Source organism: Benincasa hispida, chromosome 12 (assembly GCF_009727055.1).
Source record: "Benincasa hispida cultivar B227 chromosome 12, ASM972705v1, whole genome shotgun sequence".
NCBI lineage: Eukaryota > Viridiplantae > Streptophyta > Magnoliopsida > Cucurbitales > Cucurbitaceae > Benincasa > Benincasa hispida.
The window spans coordinates 3,827,706-3,842,086 of record NC_052360.1 but is presented as its reverse complement, the minus strand read 5'-3'; the positions used below and the strand labels follow the sequence as shown (position 1 = coordinate 3,842,086).

At 36.8% G+C, this 14,381-nt stretch overlaps 1 protein-coding gene across 2 annotated transcripts in view; it reads right to left on the bottom strand.

Annotated features, from left to right (window-relative positions):
• The window catches only part of LOC120067924 (uncharacterized protein At4g10930), a 30,393-nt gene that overhangs the window by 685 nt on the left and 15,327 nt on the right, over window positions 1–14,381 (bottom strand). For both annotated transcript variants that reach the window (XM_039019565.1, XM_039019564.1), the window contains 9 exons: window positions 11,088–11,154; window positions 9,289–9,398; window positions 7,397–7,462; window positions 6,315–6,901; window positions 6,145–6,225; window positions 5,922–5,997; window positions 2,122–3,322; window positions 1,953–2,027; window positions 22–1,071 (listed from right to left, as the gene is read on the bottom strand). In XM_039019565.1, the coding sequence (XP_038875493.1) occupies window positions 22–1,071; window positions 1,953–2,027; window positions 2,122–3,322; window positions 5,922–5,997; window positions 6,145–6,225; window positions 6,315–6,901; window positions 7,397–7,462; window positions 9,289–9,398; window positions 11,088–11,154 (3,313 nt within the window). The remainder of the gene's footprint in view (window positions 1–21; window positions 1,072–1,952; window positions 2,028–2,121; window positions 3,323–5,921; window positions 5,998–6,144; window positions 6,226–6,314; window positions 6,902–7,396; window positions 7,463–9,288; window positions 9,399–11,087; window positions 11,155–14,381) is intronic.

Sequence of the window (14,381 nt, the reverse complement as noted above, 5' to 3'; positions counted from 1 at the left end):
AAATGATGAGAAAAATTCTACCTTCTTAGCTACAGAATTGTTGCTATCAGACTGCTTATTGTCATCGGTATTAGATTTCTCCTTCCTGTGGGGAGAACACTCTCCAGCAGGGGGATTTGCTCCTTTTACCACCTCACATTTTAAGTTCGATTCTTTTCCACCTTGAATTGGCATAGACGTTACATCAGTACAAGAATCTTTCTGCTCGGAACCAGATTCTGAAGTAAGTAAACAAGGCTTATCTGTTAATGCTTCCCCTGGAAGATTCTTTATTTGTGGATCTGTGTCTGGCCCATATAGTTCTTCATATTCTGCTAAGGAAGGTTCTTCAACTTCGTTACTATTCAGAGGAACAGCAGTAGACCCTTCCTTCTCACCCTCAGAAGGGGCGGTTCCAACCTCCAAATCAATTTTGTTTTTCGATGAACAAGAAGCATCCTTTGGAAGTTCAACACTATCCAACCTCTCAGACTTTTCAACATCTGATGCATGAATTGAACTTTCAGTGTTTGGAGTGGATAGAACAACTTTCAATTTGGATTCGCCTTCATCTAGTGGTTTCATAACCTTCGTAGCTTTGGTGGTGAAGCAGTTTTCTTCTTCTAGATCATACTCAAAATCACCATAGATATCCAAATCTGGATGGTCATCCATTTCTATTACGTTTTCAGGTTCCAACTCTTCCGGCGGTTCATCATCATCATCATTGACATCAGTTCTATGTGGCGGGCTATTCACAGGCGAATCAGATAAAAGACCAGCATTTCTAAGTGCTTCTTCAACTACAGGATCTGTTTCTGGATCAGTTGCCAGTTCGGATTCAGCAATTGGCTCATTTGCGCAGGATGGAGAATCCAAATCTGCTGCTGTATTTGATCTGCCAGTGTCTGTGCGATGCAATATCTCCTGGGAACATAGATTAAGATAAACGACTTTGGTATTTGACCTATCAGCAACCTCCTTTTCTATGTTAACGGCATCTGCAATTGCCAACTCTGTCTCTGCAGTTCTGCGCATCTCTATCAAATTTGTTTTTTTCAAAAACTGCTCTGTCAGATGATAAAGCTGTGCCTGTGCAAACGTTTCAATACAAGGAATGAAAATAAACGACTAACTTGAGGCATTCAATCAACTTTAAAACATGTACAACTGCTCGCTACCATCAGATGTATCAAATGGATAGACTATAAGATCAACGAGGAGAAGGTTCTTGAACCAAAGTGGTCACAGAAATTGCCGCAGAAATTTAATTTTAGACAATATTCAAGGACTATTAGCAATATAGCATGCGGAGATGTAGATTTATAATTAATGGCTTCAATACAAGGATCCAATCCAGTAACCACACACCGTAATCAAAATTAAAATCTTGGAAAGTTCTTTCACAGTTTTTGGAGCCTATCTTGAATGAAACAAGAACATAAAGGGAAGCTTTTTGACTGGAAACGGTTCCAGTGACTGCTTTATCATGGTGAAAATATTACTCTCCCACTAACAACTTTAGTTTCAATGACATTTTGGCCAATTAAATGAACTTTTTGTAATCTCCGTTGGCTTTGGTCAGCTTTCCTCCCCTTTTTGTAATAATAATAATAATAATAATTAAAAACAAACAAACAAACAAACAGAAACTAGCATGTTTGTTATATAACAGAGAATGTAGCATCCGTAGCAATGGTCAATATTCTCTCCCTCCTGATGTGACAAAGAAGATCTGTATGTATAAAAAATGAGCTTCCCCCTCCCTCTTTCCAGATATACACAAAGAGGGAGGAGGAAGCTCATTTTTAAACTTGCAAACGAAAACAATTGTTGAAGAGGATTTGAAATAAGAAAATTGTATTGTCAAAGCATTAAATCCAGCATACCTGCCTAACTTGCAAACGAAAACAATTGTTGAAGAGGATTTAAAATAAGAAAATTGTATTGTCAAAGCATTAAATCCAGCATACCTGCCTTACTGATATGGGAATTTTATTATGGCGACTGGGTGCCAATTTGGGTCTCATGTCTATTGGTAGCTGAGCCTGTTTACAGAAACAGAACAAGATCATAAGTTTCAAATTCAGACATACAAAATATAATATAAAATTCTGCACAAAAAACGGAAATATTACATACAAGCAAAGGATAATTTCCTTTAAGCACAGCCATGTCTTCCTCCTTTTTATTTGCTGCACTGCAGCCATCACCAGTTTTCCTAGCAAGAACTTCTAGCGCCCATTTTCTTTTATCAATTGCATTATTAAATGTAGAAGCCACTGTTTTCTGTGGTTTAGGTTTAGAACCAACTGATGCTTCTGAGTTCATGCTATGATTTCCTTTTCCAGAACCTACTGCACTTTTCAAGGCAGATACAGAACAATTATTCCCCACATTTCCTGCCAAAGGAATACCAACCTTTGATGAAACCTTGCTAATCCCTATGAGTGGATCTTTCTTCTGCTCCAAAGAAGAGGAAGATTTGAGAGCCGAGAGAGGCTTGATGTCATTATTCCTTGGGAAAACAGATGTATCTGCTACATATAATCGAGAAAGAATTGGATTTGCAGGCTGACCTTCAGAACCTTGTTTTGTATCTGGGCTCCGTGGGCCATTTCTTAAGAGGTCAAGGACAGATTTCAAAGTTGCAATCTTTTCAGGTTTTCTTACTCTTATGCACCGATGCTTCCAGAATTCAATTTCACAATCTCTGTCCCATGCACGCTTTCTTCTTCCATTGGTAGCCCCATATATTTTCTTTGTTAGACTCTCACGTATTTTCCCCTTTTGCAATAATGATTTTTTTGCCTTAACAGCCAAAGCTGTTAATCTTTTCTGGGATTCGGTTTTAGGGCCTGATACTGCAGCTCTAAAGGCATCAAGAAGCTTAGAATCCAGAAGGCTTTCCCCAAACTCTCTTGAACATTTGTTGCGGACTGCTTCTCTTATTTCATTTCTCAGTTTCTGAACTAGCATGGATGATTCCTGATCCTCACCGGCTCTTCTCATGATCTTTTTGACTCTCAAACCAGTCAAATTTTCTTGCTGATCTGACTCTTCGTTATTAGAATTTGAGCTTGCCTGGTTTTTGGGAGGAGGCCTGCGGTTTCGGCCCCTAACTATACTCATTATATCAGCACTGGCATCTTTCTTTCTTGGTATTCGTTTCAAGCTGGCTTCTGTAGGAACTAATGGCATAGCCAAACTCTTTGTAGTATCATCTTGCTTAGTGCGCTCCAAGTCGTTTTGAGAAGGAACTGGTTGGTTCTTCCCCTTGACAAGTTTTGTATCAGAATTGCCTTTATCATCTCGATTATCAGCCGTCTTCTGAATGTGGTCACTGAGGAATTTCAGGAACCAGTATGACAACAATTATAAGATTTTAATTCAATCTTAATGGAATTGTTAGGAAATGAGTCAAAGACGAATGTACATCCAAGTGATTTCAATTTAATCACCCAAAATAAGCATTGGTCAAAAACTGCAGTTGAACCACAATTCATCAACGATTGAGCTTCTGGAGTAAAACAAGAATACTCTGGAGATCAAATGCTTATTAAGACTGAGGTTCTCAATAGGCTGTAGAAACTTAATTTTTTTTTGGAAGGGTGGGCTTTTTAGTCATCCGGAGATGGAATGTTAAGAATGAAAAGTGAAATTCAACTCCTAGTGCAAAGGAAGCTAGACATAAAAAGTCAAAACTTTAGTGAGTATTTGAGTTTGTTCCATAGGACACCCAGTGACTGTAGAAGCAGTAAACTTCTCACATCTTTGTACATGGAGGATGGGAGGCTTGTTCAGACTTGGAGAATGAGAAAATAAAAAAGGAGATTGTTCATTCATTTTTTTCCCTCCTTGTATGCTCTGGCTAAGGAGCAGAAACCATTTCCAAAGGATCTCCACAAGTAGCTCAAAACGGGTAGGAATAGGGAAGATTTTTTTTTAGACGTTCAACGGTAATACAGTGGTGCGCACAGTGGTTTTTTTTATGATCCTCTATCAAAGCAACGGGAAGGTCCTGAAAGGAGATTTACTTGTTGTTTTCAAAGAATTCCCTGGCTTCTTTACATGTTTCTTTTTTATCTTTTTTTTCTTCCTCCTTTCCCTTTTTTTCGTATATTTTATTTATTGATTAAATTTCTTTTAGATTAAAAAAAGATGGTTCATTTTTAAAGAATTTTTTAACGAGAGTCCAAAGTGAGCTTAGCTCATGGTTATTGGCATGACCTTCCATTCTAGAGGTCGGAGGTTCAATTCCCACCCCCGCAATTGTTGTACTTAAGAAAAAAAACAAAGTTTCAAAAAAGAATTTTTGACAAGAGATAACTAATGCTAACATAATTGAGACATTCTTTTAACTACTCCCTAGGAAGTCTACCTTGGGCCATGAATATACGAAGAGTGTTAAAATAGAGCGGTAATCTACTCAACTCAAAATTACCGAGTTGAGTCTATGACCTGATACTACCAAACCATTATTGAATATAGGAGGCTCAAAGTACTCAACATTTCAGTGTCTCCCATGTGCATCAATGTTTTAAAGAATTTCTTGCTTTTTCACTTGCTTCTAGAAGCTAGAAAATGTACTTATAAATACCCTACCCTCGTGTTTGGTTGTCTTTCGGTACGCTTCTCCCCCACCTTTTTTTAAAAGTATTCTGCATATGGCTTCACCATGTTTTAGCTTCATTTGTCCCAGGCTGATCATCAGTTCAATTCCTTCAGTTTTGGCCCAACCGAGAATCGAACCAACCAATCGATTCCGTAAAAATAGGAATTGAACCGATGTCCAATAAGGGGCAGAACCAATCAGTTCGGTTCAGATCACGATTTTGCTAACTTGAGCTACCTATGAATGGCGTAGAGGTTAGTTGCAAGAAGGTATTCACTTATTGTTGATGCAATGAAGTCACAGCAAGGTGCAGCAACTTGTGAGTGCAGCTAGAAGTGCAAGGCTAGGAGTGCAATGACAACATGAGAGTGCAAGTGCCTAACGGTAAATGCTGAGAGTGCAACCTGTGACCTACAGGTGCAATTGACTAACGAAGAGTAAAGAATGCATAGAGCTGAGATGGGAGTAAGAAACAAAGGAGGGGAATGAGAATTAAAGCAGACGCCTGAAAATTGAAAGGGACCTAGGGCTTTCTTTAAGGATATAGTATATATATACCCTTGGTTTGGTTTGGTTTTGACTAGTTCCTTTAATCACAAATCAAACCGAACAAAAAACATTTGGTTTCCTCAAAATGCATTTGAGATGTCCAATCCTATAAAAGAAACCAAACCAAGTCATTGGATGCAAACAGTTCGGTTTTTCAGTTTGCTTGTGCAATCCTAAATTCCTAATTTATCCTAATAAAACCGTGGTTCCAACAAAATTAAAAATAAAGTAAAGCCTTATCCACAGTTTTAAGATACAACTCTACAAGTACAAAATGAACTATTTCTTCATGAGAAAGTATAGAGCAAATGAAAGGATATACAAGCAGACAATTTTTTAAAAAAGAAAAAAAAAAAAACAAAATAAAACAAAAAACATAGGCAAAAGTCAAAAGAACAAAGTCACAACTAAAAAGAGTTTCAAGTATCAAGCACAACAAACAAATGATAAATGTAAAACCTTAACGGAGCCACCAGTACTCTTGTGATTCATAGTTTTTATAGGTATATTTATAGTTCTACCCATGCCTAACAGATTTTCTGAATAAGATTAATAGCAAAATAGTTCACCTGTCTGAAAATATAGCAGTGCCACGGCAATGGAGAAATTTATCATGAAGACAGGAAAGAGAACAAAACAGAATTTAAGAGAAAGGAAAGATAACTTTTATTAGACCATAACACTGAATGACTGAAACAAGCTGATAGCACATTGCTACGAGAGCCAATTGCTGGAAACTGTTTTATAAATTTGTATTGGATAGTTGAGAAGAATTAACCTGCAATCTGTGCGTTTCCTCTTTGTGCCTATAATTACAGAGGCTTCCTGGATGGTTTGTGATGCGACATCATCAGCTGAAAATATCCAGCAAGAAGTGAGTATAGAAATGCATATGAACTCCTTCCTAATTTTCAACAACTACATGGTGGGTGTGGGCGAAGGTGAGCCTTTCTCTGGACTTGAAATAATTCGCAAAAGCAATAGAGGAAATACTTCCGCACCTTGTAACAAGTGTTCTTCTGAAGGAAACTGTGGTTTAACATCAACACTTTGATCACCACTTTCGTCATTCGAGTAATCAACTAAAAATGCAATAAAGATTATAGTAATTAGCTGAGCCTAAACAAAGAAATAAGTTCCGGTTCACATCAATCTTTAGATGGAAAAATACCAGACAAGAATGTGCCCACAGGTAAACCAAGATGAAGACCCATGCCGAATTCATCTTTGGACACTTTGTTTACAGGATGGGATGCATTTGAAAAACTTCTGATGCTTTCAAGGCTATTTGATTCAGTCTTGATTTCATCAGCACAACTTGTTTTCAACCCGACATGCCTAAGGGAATCATGAGGCAAACTGATGGAAAAATCATGTGACAAAGAAAGTTCCAATTCTTTGTCCCCAAGTGCTGGCACAACAGAAGTATTCTCCATTGATGGGGTTGGCAGAACGGGAGCATTCTCCAATGGTGATGCAGATACATTTGGCCTACCAGCTTCTGAAGCCAACATGAAATCTTCAATTTTTCTATTATTTTCAATTTCATCAGTTGATGGGCTGTAATCAATTTGTTCTTCTTTAACATGATTTCCTCCAATCATGGAGACAACCAATGCTGTCTCTCCAGTATCAGCAACAGAAACAGACACCTTTCTGGAAAAACTTTGTGCAGCCGAAGCATTCATTGAATCAAAGTCGCTGTTAAACTTTGGAACAGAATCATTGATGGAACTTTCTTGATCATTAACCCCACATCTGCAGCAAAACCATAATACCAATGTTACAAACAAATAACGAAGAGACAAACCCAGGACTCAGAAAAGGGTAAATCTATGTTCTAGTTTGAAGAACGTAATTTGAACTTGTAAGAACTACACTAAGTCGGTTCATTTTAGAGGACTATTCAACGAGCTTCCTACTTTTTTCTGAAGGACCTAAATAAATGCTATGTCAGATCTTGCTTCAATCACATCAAATATTTAAAAACAAAGCTGAAAAAATCGTGTACTGCACAATAAAACTTCAGAAGCCAGAGGATTAACAAACCTATCAGACAGAACCTGAAAACAGCTTTTCCTGTTTAATCAGCATTGTTATTACATTATCGCTATTTCTGGCTTTTAGCATGAGAACCAGTTTGAATTATACTGATAGTTACAAAGCATAAAGAAATAGATCAATTACTCTGCATTCAATACTGGAAACTGCAACATCTAGCAAAACAACAAAATAACAATTTCTCTTACTAACCTTGGGCATAACCATGTACTTTCAGATGTATCGTCAGGATCAAAATCAACACAGAATGCATGATACCTGTCTCCATACAATTAAAACAAGAACTTAAGGGATAAAAATCAATACCATTCAGTTTCGGACTTGGTCAAACGAAACATATCAGTAAATCAAGCTACAGTATAATTTCCTATCCGATACAAATAGAAATGATGTAGTGAGAAAAATGAACCTACAAAAAGTTATTATATTGGGTTGAAGGGGAAACTAACCCAGAGAAAATAAGAGCCAACTAAATAATCAGTAATATACAAACAGGAAAATAAATAAAGAAATATATAACAAAAGGGTAGATTTCTTTGGCTTGCCGGGGCGTGTGCTATTTTGTAGGTGGTGTGAGCTGAGCAGAACAATAGAATTTTTAGAGGTGTGGTGAGGGACCCTTGTGAGATTTGTCCCTACTGTGAGCTTCGAATTTGAAGGATTTTTGTAACTATTCTATAGATGTTATTTTGCATAGTTGGAGCCCTTTTTTATAGTGTGTTTTCCTCCTTTTTGTGGGCTGGTTTTTTGTTGCCCTTGTATTTTTTTCCCCTCTATGAAAGTGGTCCTTTCTTATAAAAATAAATAAATGATAACAAGGCTAACTTAGATATTGAATCTAGGTAGGCGACCACCATGGCTTGAATCTATTCCATTCCCATAAGGCTCCTTTTTATTTACATGGCCTTTGTTGATCACAAGGCCAATTCATGGTGGTTTGTTGATATAAAATACAACAAAAGGAGAAACTCTGTACTCACAATAATAGCTACAGTTAGCTTTTGAGACTATAATTAGTGAAGGGGAAAACTCTGTACCTGATGTCTTTTTTTTTTCGTTGTTTTTTGTTTCTTGTACCTTGAGCATTAGACTCATTTCATTATATCAATGAAAAGATCTTGTTTCCTTTTCAAAAAAACAAAAAGAAAAAGAGTGAAGGGGAAAACATTTACACCAAGAATGAGTCAGCCAGTGTCATGAATTGAGTCCATAAGTCTATAAAAAGTTGTATAAGAGTGATTGGAGATGCAACTGTTTCCTTTCTAATCAGATCAAACAAAAGAAGTCCCCAAACAACCCAGAGCCATAATGTTTCATTTCCTTCTTGAATGGGTGGCTGGTTAAACAGGTCTCCCGTAAGGACTTCAAATGAACTGGGTGAGCCATTGTCCAGTAGAAAGCCTTAAGGATGATGCACCAAAACTGGTGAGAAAAGTTACATGTAACAAAGAGGTGGTCTTGAACTTCATTACAACTTCTACCTGGGACACCATCCAGGCGATAAAGAGCAGTTCAACTATCTCATTGGGATCACCTCATATGTATTGATGCCTTGAAGACTAAGCTCCCATAAGAAAGGTTGATCTTCTTTAGGCATTTGAGGAATTAACAAGCTTGGTTAAGAAAGAGGTGCTTGTTATTGAAAATAGCATAATTCTAGGAAGGAGTTTTGAGAAAGGATAGTTGCCTTTCATTAATCCAAACATCAAGTTTTGAGAATATTTCCCACTAGAATATTGACTTTAGCACAAGTTATCTTTTGATTTGAGATTGTTTCTACATGGTCTTCTAGATTCCTCAGTTTCAAACTACACCATAAATTTTGACTTTATTTGTTCATCTTCTTTAAGAAAAAGCAGCTATAAGAATTTCATTTTGTACCTTATTATTAGGAAGCCCTAAACTGAGATAATCTCTACATATATCATATATTAACGTACATATTCATAAAATACATGCTTATATATGTATGATTACATGTATATATGTGCATAAGTACGTGCCTATATGTATGTAAGCATCCATGCATGCATATAATGCATTCTACAAATGCGAGGAAAGGGGGCCAAATGCCCCAACTTTACCATGTATCACAAGAATCGCAAGCAATTGAGGTATCAAGATCAGATTCTCCTTCAATAAATCCAGATCCATTTCTAATCTTACAGCCGTCACCATCCAAGCAGATAACTGCCTACAAAATGAAGCAGTACATTAGTAATTATGTAATGGACTTCAAACTCATTTATACTATATGTAAAACAGTGATAGTGGGTAAACATTTTCTAGGGCGATAATGTCTTCATACTTTACTTCTAGTATATTTGAAACTTTTTAAAAGGTGCACCTCAAATTTGAAAGTACTAAAACATTACTTAACATAAATATTGATCTAGGCATTACTTGTGAGTTGTAATAAATATGATTAATTTGAACTAAATCTTCATTTAAATAATAAAAATCATCCTTATTTCACATCTCTCAAATTTGAGTAGTAGATACAGTAAATAATATGGGAAAACTTAGTAGTCAGGTATACTTTCAATTGAGATATTTATTTTATCCTTAAATTATAAATTTAGTCTCTAAACTCTTAAAGATTCGATCCACTTAGTCCCTGAAGTTTAAAAGGTATCCATAGGTTCCTAAACTTCCAAATTTGTGTCTAATAGGTCCCAAAACTTTACAAAATGTCTAACGTGTCCCTCAAATTTCAATTCTATGGCCAATAGGTCCCTGAAATATTCGAATCATTAAAAATTAACGTATCAATTAAATACAACATTGGACTCTAAACTTTCAATTTTAAGCTAGAGTACTCTGGAAGAATGTTGCTAGGGATAGCCTTTGGAAGGAAAGAAAGGCAAAGGTATTCCTCAATAAGTTTGTCTTCCTTTTCTTCTTTTTGTGACTGGCATGCTCAACCCAAGTTGTTTTGTAACTACAATTTAGATACTCTTCTCCTTGATTGGAAGGTATTTGGATCCTTCCTTCTAACGGGGATATGACCCCTTGTTCTCTTAGGTCGTTTTGATGAGGCTTTTGGCCATTTGAATAATACCCTTTGTTGCTCATAAAAAAAATTATATCTATTAAATTCGTGAATTTTAAAAAATGTAGATCGACGATTAATTAAACACTATCTCAGAAAAAAAAAAAAGACTTATTAAACACAAAAATGAAAATTCAAAGACCCGTAGGCCATAGGATACAAATTTGAAAATTTAATTAGATAAGAATCTATTAGATACAAAATTGAAAGTTCAAGGCCCTGTTAGACACTTTTTGAAATTTAGAGAACAAATACACAATCTTGAAAGTTTATGGACTAAACCTATAATTTAACCTTATTTTGTAACTATTATTTTCGTCCATATCATTTTTATTTGAAACCTCGCAACTCAGTCTCTTTTGCAACTTGCCATTGTGTACCCAAGGTTCCAAGGCAAAAATCATCTTCGACTTGACATATGGCCTTTTCTTGCACAATCTCCAAGAGTAGACAGTCTTATTTGATAAAGCATTCCTGTCCTATATATATATATATATAGTTTGAGTATTTGCACTAATTTGAAACCTAGACCACCAAGCTATCTTCCACCACCAGTTCTCAATGAATGTTCTAAAACTACGGATTATGATGATTCAGCGAGAACCTTTCAAAATTGAATGTTAGTTCCTTTTTATTTGAAATGGAAAGATTATTAAGAAAGAAGAAGACGGAAAGAAAGAAAAGAGACGAGCGACTAATCTAATTCAGGACTCCCTTCAAAGTTTAAAATTAACTCTTGTGTCTTGATCGTCGGTTACTATAATGGGAACCAAATTGTGATAAAAATAGACCAAAAAGCACTAGAAGGATTAGAAAAGAAAGACAGGTTACATTCTCATCAATATAGTATGACGGAAAGGAGATGTTACTCTTCCCCTCAAAGCACCAATCATCATTTCTGCAGAGAAGTTGGCATGAGATATTAGTTTAATAGATTTTGAGAAATGAATCAGAGTGAAAGCTTGAGTTGAATCAAACTGACTATTTACATGCAATTCCACGTGAAAATTTAGGGAAATTCTTATAAATAGAAAGATCCAAAAAATATTTACACTTTATAGCAAAAAGTTCCAGAAGTACAAAAGTACTTTTGGAACTTTTTGCTATAAAATGTGAGTATTTTCAAATATTTTTTTTATATTTAAAAGGGCCCCAAAAATTTAACAAGTGTAGCAATTATTACCATAAAGTAAAAATATCTGAATATCAGCATGTAAATTGTATGCTTTACTTCTCTTCAAGGTAAATAATTGTTTTCATGAAATCAGCAACTTACGTTGAAAAAAAATAATAAATTGTAACAAGGCCTGGACAGCCGAGAAATAAACAATTAGCAAGAGATGGCTAAGAGGGCTATTACGATCTGTGTCCATTAAAGGGACATTAAACTGGAAAGAGCACACACTTTAGGTTTTTTATTCTTTTGGAGTTATTTTTTTTATACATCCATGAGTGTTTGGGCCATCTTGGGCACCCCTTAACAATTCTCACTTTAATATCATGAAATCAAATGGCAAAAAAAACAATGGGAAATAGAGCATGGTGCCATCGAATACGGCATGTAGATTACATTCTCTACTCTTTATTAGAATAGGAGTCCGTAAGAGAGTGTTTAGGTCAAGGAGTTGAGAAGTAGGGAGTTGTGAACTCCCCCTTCTTCGGCCCAAGGAGTTGGTGGGTCCCACTACTAAAAAAACATCAATTTTATACCTTATTAATTCCTTACACCATGGGCCAAGAGTTCACAATTCCCCAGACTTCATACCTCCATGTAGTTCACAACTCCAGCCTTGCCCCAAATGCCTCCTAAGAAACTTCTTCCAAGCATCTCTAAAAACCAACAATAATACCCAAATACACAAACAGAGCAGTGATATAGAGCTTGATCGATAACTTCAACACCAAATGTTGACCATGTGAACGGTAAAACAGCTAATACTACCCAAATGCAATAAGAAACAAGAAGAGAAGGATGGGACACTCCCCAGCTACCACAAGAGAGCTACCACCTCCCCTCACCCAAGCTCCCTGATAATTCTTGCATAGTAAGTCACCAACGCTCCAACCCCTCATAAAACATTCCCCTGCCATCCATACCCTTGCCTTCACACTCCTTCCCACTAACTGTCAGCCAACTCCCACAACTCTCCTTTGTACCCCTCCTACTCTATGTCTTCACGATTTGGGACCATACAAACCCCCATTACATACATATGTATGTACGTATATGACATACATGTATGACTTTGTAGTGAATGCGACATAAGAGGGTATTCTCTTCTTTGTCGATCCTGTGGCATGAAAAAAGTGCTTAAGGATTTTTTTTTCCTAGCAAATTGTGAGGGTTTGTTCCTCTTCCATCTAGTAAGACCTACAGTTTGAGGCCTAACCACTTTGGAGAGGCTATTTTTCATAATTGTCCATCCTTGGAAATTGCCACGGGCTGATTTGATAACTTGTCCACCCAAATTGCTCCAACCACATTACCAACTATCTTAATGAAATTTTGAGTCAATGAACATAGCAGAAGCTCCACTTAAGTACTTTCCAACAGAAGAAAAAGCTCTTATGCAATATTGATAGCACCTAAAATGTGCTATTTCACTCTGCTTAATTCGAGATCGTTATGTTATTTAATGTGTTTAATTGATTATTTTATAGGTATCAAACAATTCAGAGGAAGAATCAAGCATTAGGAAGAGAATGAAGCTAAAATGGACCAGTTCAGAGCCATAATAAAGCAACTAGGCCAAATGGAAGTCAAAAAGACCAAAACACCCCTAGAGGACTGTAAGGATATTTCCTCTTGATTTGATATTCAAAATGGTAATAAGCAAAATACAGGGGAATAGAGTTCGATTACACTGGAATAAGAAACAACGAACTACAGCCACACAAGCACTATTGAACTATTGTTCATACACAAAACACAAGATAACTAACCCTAGCCAAAACAATAGCTTAAATGCCAACATTCCCCTGCAACACGTACCATCAGGGACCACAACCAGCTACCCCACTGTCTGAGGTGTAAAACACCTTCTACCCCTCCTCTTATATACTTTCTTAATGGGGGGCCTAGCAAGGACCTCATCACGACATTAAAAAAATGGATTCTGCAATTTCAGTGGCACCTCGGCACTCCACGGTGACATCACCCAACTATAAAATAGCACTTTCGTAATTAGGTCATAACTTTTGAACGATCGTAGCCCTCTTAAGTTTTTCATATAACATTTCTCTTTAATTGAGTTGAAAGATCGTGGGTTTTAGCTTCCTCATCTCAATGAGAAGGTAAAGATCCCCAATTCCTAGTTTTTGAGGTTTTTTCTCATTGTAACCTTGTGAGACTTGTGCTAAACTTTAAACCTTGACTATTTCTATTTTGTCTATGAATTTTCATCTTGGAATTATATTTTTGATTGTGCTTCTTTGAGATTTTTTGACAAACTAGTCAAAGTTGCATGATTGATTGCTATAGGTTTAAACTTAATCTGTAATTGTCCTCCTCTCTCCCCTCCTAACCTCCTTCTCCATCAATCCTAACCTCCTCCTCCACCGCATCTGCTGAAACTTCTCCGGCCAGTCAGATTAGTCCTTTCCTCCCCAACTCCTCAATAACTCCGGTGCCCATTCCAGCCACTCCTTGTCTCTGAACTCATGGATGTGAAAAGTTGCAACATTGGAGATCACTTCTTCTGTATGTGGAAAGCGTGCAATGGCTTTTACATAGAAGATATGGGAAAAGGGCAAAAGACTCTATTCTCAACATCAATGGCACAATGGCTAGATGGAAGTTTGAAAAAGCTACTAAATGGTCCGACGTTTGAATTTTTCCTTCTAAAGGAAAGAGTAAATCAATGTGTCATCCACCTTTCAAAATTCCGTGCTAACAAAGGTTGGTTTGTGGAATGCGCGGTCTGCCCCCGACGGGAGGAAGAAAAAACATCCATATCCCTTATGGTGATGGAATGTCCGGTTGGCAAGAATTCAATGATATGATCAGTGTTTGCATCAAGGATTCCTTGTCCCCCGTGCTTGTTTCAGAAGCTTCCCAGCCTCCAACAGAAAAAGACAGGCCTTTCTTGGGCGAATTACCTTCAGTCACCCCTTCCCTAAAATAGA